The 10,207-nt window shown below is 41.4% G+C and overlaps 1 protein-coding gene and 1 pseudogene across 1 annotated transcript; one reads left to right on the plus strand and one right to left on the minus strand.

The window, feature by feature from the left end:
- Positions 1–4,212: 4,212 nt before the first annotated feature.
- Positions 4,213–7,950, plus strand: LOC136525191 (uncharacterized). Its single transcript, XM_066518182.1, has 2 exons — positions 4,213–4,576; positions 7,547–7,950. The coding sequence occupies exons 1-2, from the start codon at positions 4,213–4,215 to the stop codon at positions 7,684–7,686; spliced, it is 504 nt and encodes a 167-aa protein (XP_066374279.1). The 3' UTR covers positions 7,687–7,950.
- On the minus strand, positions 4,880–6,295 carry LOC136528605 (protein ALP1-like; annotated as a pseudogene).
- Positions 7,951–10,207: the final 2,257 nt, after the last annotated feature.

Raw genomic sequence — 10,207 nt, forward strand, 5'->3', positions numbered from 1 at the left:
ACTCACCTCTTTGTAATCATGGTCGATGACACTTTTCTACCACTGGTGCCCTTCCTAGCCAGCCTACCCTTGTGACAAGAATCGGGTTTACCAATCCCTTTCTGTACTTTTAGGTACTCTTGATAGCACTTGATGACTTCTTTAGTATTGTAACCCTCTATCATGGAGCCCTCTAGGTATGCTCGATTATGCACGTATCGACTTAGAACCGACATGAACTGCTCGTAGGACCACATTTCATGCAAGTAGCAAGGGCCCAGTGCCTGTATCTGATGAACCATGTGAATTATGAGATGTGGCATTATATCAAAAAAAAGCAAGAGGTAAACACATCTCTAGTTGGTTTTGTGTCTCCACCATAAATTCATGTAGGTCACTCAGCTCTTGCTTGCCAATCGTCTTCTGTGAGATCTTCGAAAAGAAGTAGCACATGCGGGTGATGGCCATTTTCAAGAACTCTATCTTTATAGCCCTGATTGCAATAGGTAGAAACACTATCAGCATCACATGACAATCGTGAGCCTTGTAGTGTGTTATTGACAAGTCCTTCGTCGACACTAGCTTCTTCACATTTGCTGAAAACCCAGTCGGGACTTTGACCCCCTCAGGAAAATGCATATAGCTCTCTCTTGTCTAGTGTTAGGTTGAAGCACGCCGTGGGTAGAGTGTATTTTCCATTAGCCTTAGGTACTAGGTGAAGCTGTGGCATCACATTTAGCTGCACCATGTCTTTTTGTGCTTTTAGACCATCCTTTGACTTGCCTATGTCCATCAAGATAGCAATGAGACTCTCAAAGACATTTTTCTATGCGTGTATAGCATCAATGGCATGGGGGACCTCCAAGTCTAGCTAATAAGGCAGATACTAAAATAAGATCGATTGTTTCTTGAAAGGTATGCCTTCGATAGGAGGTGTGCTTCTATCTCTGTTCGTCCCATCCGAATTCTTCTTTCTATAGACGACGTGTATGTTTTTCACCATTCTATACACGTGTTCTCCATTATGACGTCTCTTCGGAGGGGGTTCAATCTCTGGGGTGTTGTCATAAAATCTAAAGAACAATTTGCTATGGTACTTGTGACTTGTCTTTAAGAAGCGTCGGTTCCTTAGGTAAACTATCTTCTTGGAGGCATCCAGGTACACCCATGTAGTAACATCCAAGCAAACCAAGCATCTGTCTTCCCTTTGATCTGTCTAGACAAAGCAAACATCATAGGATAATCATTGGTAGTAACAAATATTATTGCTTTATATATGAAGTCCTCCTTTCAGAACGCATCGTACATCAGCTCCCCAGCCTCCATAGCCTCTCCATTTCTTGCATCAAAGGCTCGAGGAACATGTCTATATCAATACCTGGTTGTTTTGGGCCAGAAATAAGAATAGTGAGGAGAAGGTACTTTCTCTTCTGACACAACCACGTTGGGATGTTGTACATGGTCAAGATCACTGGCCAAGTGCTATGGTTGCTCATCCTCTCATTGGAGGGATTCATTCCATCGGTGCTCAAGCCAAAACGTACATTCCTTGTGTCATCGCTGAATTTTTTGTGCTTCTCATTGAACCTTTGCCACTGACTACAATCAGTCGGGTGTGCAATCTTATCATCATCCACCTTGTGCTCATCATCCCACCATGTCATGAGTGTGGCTTCTTTAGGGTTTAGGAAGATACGTCTCAAGCGGTCGGTCACTGGCAGGTGCCACATTACCAAGACAGGAATTCTTCTCTGCTTTGCATCGTTGCCTAATGGAGTGTCCTCTAGGGGCTGAGATTCTTGTACCACCTTTTTTGTACCTTCTTATTCCTCTTTTTCCCCATGGAGGCTTCGTCCTCATAGTAAAGGTCATTGTTCTTGTACTGGCTGGCCCCACACCGGGGACATTTATCCAGTGACTTGAATGTTTCACCACAAAAAAAGTATACAGTGGTTGGGGCATGCATGGATTTTTTCAACCCCCATTGTCAATGGACTTATGACCTTCTTCGCTTGGTATGTGTTGATGGGAACTGAGTTTGGTTGTGGCAGCACCCATGACAGGAGATGCAATAGATCATTGAAACTACAGTCTGACCAGTCGTACTTAGCCTTCAGGATGAGTAGCTCAAGCACAAAATATAGCAATGTCTAATGTGTCGGACAGCCCTTTTCAACACCATACATAGTCTCCTTCGATGCTTTTGTCACCCTTTCTAAATTTTCTAGACCTTTTGAGCTATTTAGTAAAATCTCTGGTCCAAGGGCTCGAATCATGTCCTCTAAATCATCTTCATCCCCAACACGTGCTCCACCATCATTATTGGCACCACCTTCGTTGTTACCATCCCAACCACTAGCATCACCACCTTGTTCATTGTCAAACTCTGAATCCATTCGTGCATCAAGCTCTGCTGAATATTGGGACAAAGATTCTAGGGTTTCGTCATCATATTCCTCCGTATCCTCGTCATTAACGATAACCATTTCACCATGATGAATCCACACTATGTAGTCCTTAATAAATCCATACATAATCAAATGTGATCTGATGATAGTCACATCTGTCCATACCATACGGTTCTTATAATCTTTACAGGGACAAATAATTGTATCCTTATTCTCTGTCAATGTCATTGCATGCTTCTTTGCGGCTTCAATAAATTTATCCACCTCTTCACAGAAACCTGCCTTGAACCTTAATGAACCATACATCTAAGAGTTCATGTACTCCATCTTTTACAACAACAACAAAATAAACATTAAAGGACTACTTGTTCAGATATATATAAAAATGAATCAAATTAATAATTACTTGAGAATAATTGTATATACTTCAGATATATATGAATATAAATCAAATATAAATACATGAAGCATACAAACACACCATGGTAGAAGAAAAATTATTAATGGCCCATTTATCCATAAATAATTAAAATACATATTTATTGATTACAATAAACAAGTTTAAAGACAACAATTAGTAATAATTATATTTTACCCAATATCTTTCACGCAAACCCTAGTCCAATTTTCATCAAACACAAATTTACAAAACCGTAATTAATAAAAAAACCAAACCCTAGATCTAGATCTACATGCACATGAAACATCCATAAAACTAACTAATTGTTCACTAAAATCAAGAAACATGAACCAAATAAGGGTATGATCTTGTTCCCCTCCCTAATTTACCCTAGTACATTCAAAACTTGGATCTAATTTGCTTCATAAGTAGCTCAAGCACCATAGAAGAGAGAGAAAAACAAAACTCTAATTACTCACTAACCAACCATTAAAACTTCAAAAAAAAGTATGGAATAGTATTTTCTTACCGTCTACAACCTCTCCACCAAAGTATTTAAGACCAAAACATTCCCCCCTTAGTAGAGCAATTTTTGGGAGGTGCCCAAGGCCTCCCCACCTTTCTTTCACGGGTTGGAGTGAGTGACCCAAGGAGCAAAAATGTGTTGTAGTTTGCTTTATATGTGGGTCATTTGTAGGGACGGCTGGTGATTGAACCGCCCCTATAAATCGGAGATATTTATACGCGAGCATTTGTAGGGGCGGCTCAATCACCAGCAGCCCCTACAAATAGCAATATCAGGGGTGGCTGGTGAGTGCGCCGCCTCTACAAATCTGACCCATTTGTAGGGGTGGCTCGTATGACCAGCCGCCCCTGCCATTCCATTTCTAGGGGCGACTGGTCTCTGGGCTCCCGAGCATACCACTGTAGGGACGGCTCCATCACTAGTCGCCCCTACAAAAATTTACCCCGTTGCTACAAACCATTTTTTACGTAGTGCATGGTATTGATCTAAAACTCTAAAAAAACTTTGTATCCAAGGCCTTAATTTGCAACTCTAAGACTGACCACAGCGTTGTTGTTGCTTGAAAAAAATTTCAGCCTCCCGTACGTTCCGATGCCTCAACTCCAGATATTTCCACAGCATGGGCATCGACGATTCACTATGCCTAGACCTCACCCACAGAACCAGCCTCTTCTTTCTCTATCCTTTCACGCGCCAGGGACTTTTCCCCTTCGTCTCCGCCCAAAGCCTCCCCGATCGATCTCTCCATCCCCGCTAAATTAGGCTGCAGAAACCACAAAAATCGATCTCTCCATCCCCAAATCAAAGCTCTCCTCAAAATCGTGGTTCCATAGCACTTATCTTTGGAGAATCTAGTTGCCACTTCTCATTCAAGGTTCAGGGCATCTCAGCACTGTGAGATGGTGTCAGCAGCCGTCACCGTCGATCCGGCCGCCCGCCATGTTGCAGGGGCCGGCATCAGCCTCACGGCGGCGGCGCCTCCAGCCATGCCGCGGGGCTGCCTCCAGCACGCCGCGGGGGTCGCGGGTAGGCACATGACCGGGCGCATCCAGCCAAGGGGCTGCCTCCAGCACGCCGCGGGGGTCGCGGGCAGGCACACGACGGGGCGCATCCAGCCACGCCGCGGTGACCGCCGTAAGGCACACCGCAAGGGCCGGCCCCCATCAATCGTGCCGGCGGTGGCCAGCCAAGTCGCGGGGATTGACGGCCCCAGCTTTGGACGCTGCTTCGCCTTGACCCGCAGTCAACCGAGCTCAGCTCCAGGTGCATGCTAGCTCCATCAACTAATCCTTTTCTTGCTGCTGTGTAACGCTTTTTTTTCTTTATTGCCATGCTATCTATAATTCTTGTGATATTGGAAATATGAAGTGCACAAGCAGAGGTGGTACATCTAATGTCGAATACAATTAGAATTTTTTTGCGATGGATGATGCTGGAAGTAAACATTACAACTAGAATTTTTTGCGATGGTTGATGCTGGAAGTTTTGAATCAAATATGAAGTAAACATTACAACTAGAAATTACACACATGAGAATGTAGTTTATTACACACATGATAAGTTGGTACAGCTAATGTCGAATGATGCATGATAATACAAACATTACAAGTAGAAATTACATAATATACTAAGCTTGATTTTGTCCAAATCGCTGTCATATATGCTCAACTAAGTCCTCTTTTAGCTGACGATGCATATCTCGGTTTCTAATGTCTTCTTCTACCTCCAGTAGTGTTGAAAATCCATGAATAGGCCCGTGTCCAAATCTAGCCAATGTGGATGAAGAGCTAGGCTGGTCATATTCACTCTCATAGTTGTCGTCATAGCGAACTCTAAAAGTATCCCTCTCATCCTCCACAATCATGTTATGCAGTATAATACATGCATACATGATTTCAGCAAGTGAGTTCATTTGCCACATACGTGATGGGTTGCGTATAATAGCAAAGCGAGCTTGCAAAACACCAAATGCACGTTCCACGTCTTTTCTTGCTCCCTCTTGATGCTCTGCATATAATTTGTCTTTCTCACACTGAGGCAAGGGTATTGTTTTTACAAATGTTGCCCACTCGGGATAAATACCATCTGCTAGGTAATACCCCATGTTGTACCCAGTTCCATTACCGTGAAATGAACTTCTGGGGCTCTTCCTTGAAGTACTTCAGTGAACAAAGGTGACCGGTTTAGGACGTTGATGTCATTGTTGGACCCAGCAACACCAAAAAATGCATGCCATATCCAAAGATCATGTGAGGCAACAGCTTCTAGCATGACACTAGGATGTTTTATGTCACCGCGGGTATACTGCTCTCTCCATGCCTTTGGACAACTCCTCCATTGCCAATGCATGCAATCTAGACTCCCCAACATACCAGGAAAACCACGAGCTTCACCTATATGAAGTAAACGTTGAATATCTTCTCTAGTTGGCCTCCTTAGGTATTTTTCACCAAAATTTGCAATCACACCTTGACAGAATTTTTTCATGCACTCAATAATTGTGGTTTCTCCTATTCTGAAATTTTCATCCCACATGTCAGCAGGTGTACCATATGCTAACATGCGCATAGCAACTGTGCATTTATGCAATGGTGAAAATCCCATCTTCCCAAATGCATCATTCCTTTGACAGAAATATGGAGACCAAGAACTTAAGGTATGTACAATTTGTAGGAATAGGTGACATTTCATACGGTACCTACGCCGAAATTGAACATCATTGTACACTGGATTTTCTGAGAAATAATATGCAACCAGCCTATCACTAGCAGCTTCCCGATTTCTTTCTATATGCCTTCTAGGAAATTGACGATGGTCATTGCACGTACCTCCTAGTTGAGCCTCAATTTGACCTTGAAACTTTGCCTCAATCTGAGCTTCCACTGGATCATCCATGAACTCCCAAAAGAACTGCTCGATGTTAATCCTGTTTGCTGGTTCTTCAGGAGAACTTCCTGCAGGATCTTGTGTATTTGATGCCATTCCCTTAGCCCCTAGATTAGAGTATGCTGGGAGGTGTGAAATGTTCTGAGAACACCACCTTCTATTTATAGGAAAAGCTGGTCACAACAACTAGTTTCCAACGGCTAGATCCAAATGTGCTGCAACAGCTAGATTCCAACACTGTAACTGGAACTGCAACTTTTTACATCGGCTAGATTCCAGTGAAATAAACTGTACACATGAGGACAATGTGCTTTAACAAAAGTGATATTCAGATTCCAATGTCCTTCATAAATAGATTATAAATTGACATTATAGGACAATACATATATAGGGAAAAGCTGGTCACAACATTACATGATAAGCTACTTCTACCAACACAATACAAATATTGAAGGCAACTTCTACAAACTGAGCTTTTCAAGGGAAAAGCTCTTTAGCTAGCAAATCCAAGACTTGTTTATGTCTTCCTAAAGTATCCTCATCATAACCTGAAGTGTCCTTGTTAAATAGCTGTATATATGCTGCAAGTTTGTCTAACTTGTTCCTCTCCTTGTTATTTTCAGCATTCTTGTCATCAACTGCAGCTTGAGCTAATTCTGCTTCAGCCATTTTTTCAGCAGCCAGACTTCCGTAGCTGTAGTTCATTGAACTTCTGCATGCTTTCCTCTGTAAAAAGACTTCCTTCTGAACACTTCTGTTTTCCTTTCTTCTTCTCAGATTTGGCTGCATCTCTCCCTTGTGGTCGCCGCGATTCAACAGATGCACCATCTGTGTCTTGAGCTGAAGAAGAGCTGTAAGCACCAAATGAATTCAGCTTAATCCTCTTTTGCAATTCATGTGCTGGGTAAGCTCTAGCCCATTTAGGTTGGTCCTTCAACGCTGCCCACCAATGTTCCAATGGGAATGGTCGTTTCTTTTTCATAAGTCCCTTCCACTTTGCCTGAACCTCCTCCATAAGCAGATCATCAGATTGACCACTAGCATTTCTATTCTTGACATCATTGTAGACTCCATTGAACTTGTTAATGAGAGGCATATTCTTGTGCCAGTGTTCTTTGCACTGCATTGTTGTTCTTCTTTGCTGCTTGGGAGCATTCTTGTTGTAGTCAGCTGCGATTTCCTTCCAGAATCGATCTCAAGGCTTTCCATTGCCATCGATTGGATCATTAGAATTCTTGAGCCAGGCACTTACTAAGCGTAGGTTTTCCTCTTCACGCCAAAGCTTGCGACCTCCTTGCTTTTCACCTTCATCTGTGCTGCTCTCACTGCCTTCTTGAATTTAAATAGGTGCTGACTGCATTGGAGGAGCTCTGGACGCCGGAGAAGATGAAGCAATGGGGCTGCTCTCATCACCCCTGGAGTTGCTGCCACCACTTCCAAAGAAGGGCATCGATCCAATTGGAGATGCTGGACCATTTCTGTGGTAACCTCCATGGTATGCTGGTGGTGGAAAAGGGAAGTGCTGGAAACTTGGTGGTCCTCCAAAGGAATTGCTGATATTTTGTGGGTAGGGACCATGCAAATTGGTGGGTGGATAGCTCATGGGGTAGTGTTGTTGCTGATTGAAGGTTTGGAAGTTTGGGTACTGCTGTGTGTTTGGATTTGGTGCTTCTGTGTGTGAGTTGATGAGATTTGAGAAACTAGAAGAGGAAGAGTGGTCCATCTTTGAACTTTTGTATTTGGATATATGCCTGATCTATACTTGGTGAACTATATGTATATATATGCAGCAAGCCGCAACGGCTAGCATGCAACGGCTAGCATGCAAGGCCATGGCCAGGACCAACGGCCGCATGGGATAATAATATTTTAGTCATCTAGAACCAACGGCTGGTTGAAAATAATTTTTTACTGGTTCAGGCATCGGTGAACGCACTTGCCACGGTGCCTGAAAAATTGGACCAAGCATCGGCTGCCACAATGTTCAGCACCGGTGCTGAAACACTATCTCTCCTCTTTCAGCACCGGCAAAAGCTCACGTTGTGGCCAGTCTAACACAACACAACGCCCTGCTCTTTTGCCGCCTTAATTAGCTGTCAGCCTGTCAACCCCATCCTGCTGTTGTTGTTAAAAAAAACATCCTGCTGCTGGCCCAGACCGCCCCCGGCCACCTTCGGTCTGCCCTGCCTCCACCACTTCGCTATCCAGCCTTCTCCAGAGCTCAGCGGTAATTAACCTTATCAGTCGGCTTATCAGCTAGAATACATAATATTTTTTTCTCACAACAAAACAGCTTTAGCCGGCTTATCAGCCGGCTTTAATACTAACCGAACACGCCCCTTGTTTGCTGAGGTCTGACAAGCCATAGTTATGGGAATGGCCAGTCTAGATTTGGCCTTAGACCTGGCCTCCTCACCTCAAGGTCAATTTAAGGAGGTTGTACGTATATGGGTTTATCTATTTCAGTTAAAGGCTATAGGCTATAGCCTGGATGTTCCAATAGTCAGTCCAAAAAAAATTTCTATTATATCATAGACCATAAATACTATGAATATTTTTAAAAAAAAATATTGTACCAAATTTAAAATAATAAAATATGATGTTTTGCATCAAATAAAATAAGTTGGGAAGTGAACCATAATTATAATTTTATCTATTTTCTTCTTCATGAATAAAATAAGTTAAGAAGTGAACCATAATTTTAATTTTATATTTTTTCATCTTTAAAGTATGATTTTTATTTGTTTAATTCCAACACTAACATGCTTAACTAATCATCATGGATCACACTTTGAGAAATAAAAAGTAGCTCAACAAATAAAAAAATGGTTGTTTTGCAATGGTTGTTTTGCAATGATTGAGTTGACCTATCTTATTTATTGGGTCAATAGGTTTTATTTGACTCTATCAACCTATCCTACCACATTAATGATTTTTACCTTTTTACAAACCCCTTCTTTTTTTAGGGGTGATTGACTTTGTCAACTGTCTATATATAAATATAGTTGAGCTTATAAATCGCCTCTAGAAATTGATTTTTAGGTGTGGTTGACATAGAAAATAAATCACCCCTAAAAACCATTTTTTAGCGATGGTATCTTATGTCAATTACTCTAGAAATGGGTGACTATAAGTGTGGTTGACTCCCTAAAAATCGACTAAGTCAAACACCCTTGAAAATAGTTGCCAAGCAGATAAAATCATAACTTTTTTCAAATAAAAACAAATGAAGACAGATTTTATATCAGAATTGTAGAGGTCAACCAGATCTAAAACCCTAGTTAGCGATTTGTTTTTCAATTTGACGTCGTTTAGGGGTCCAAATGTACATTTTAAGTTCTTAGATTTACAAACTAAGGGTGTGTTTAGTTCGCGAAATGAAAATTTTTGGATGTCACATCGGATGTTTTGGGGATATCGGAAATGGTTTTCAGATACTAATAAAAAAACTAATTATATAGCTCGCCTGGAAACTGCGAGATGAATTTATTAAGCTTAATTAATCCATCATTAGCGCATGTTAGTTACTGTAGCACTTATGGCTAATTATGAACTAGTTAGTCTTAAAACATTCATCTCGCGATTTCCAACCAAACTGTGCAATTAGTTTTTTTCGTCTATATTTAATACTCCATGCATATGCCGCAAGATTTAATGTGATAGTTTGGGGTGAAAATTTTTTTGGAACTAAACCAAGCCTAAATTTTAAAAAATTTCAAACAACCTCGAACAAAGAGATGCCTTATATTGAAGTTTTGTACCTGATTTCTTTTACTTAAGATCATTTAAGAACTGAAATATTTAATACTAGATTCATATTTAATACTGTACAAAGGATAGCATCCTATGATTGATCACAAGTAATGGTGGATTGCGTTGGAAATAGGTCATTTGTTTGAATTGGTTCCATTAATAAACAAATGTCCGCTGGATTAGAAAAACCAATGAACCACTACACATCCGTGACTTTACCTTTTTGGAAAAGAATTGTTTCTACAACTTTTCATT

Source organism: Miscanthus floridulus, chromosome 19, assembly GCF_019320115.1.
Source record: "Miscanthus floridulus cultivar M001 chromosome 19, ASM1932011v1, whole genome shotgun sequence".
Taxonomy (NCBI): domain Eukaryota; kingdom Viridiplantae; phylum Streptophyta; class Magnoliopsida; order Poales; family Poaceae; genus Miscanthus; species Miscanthus floridulus.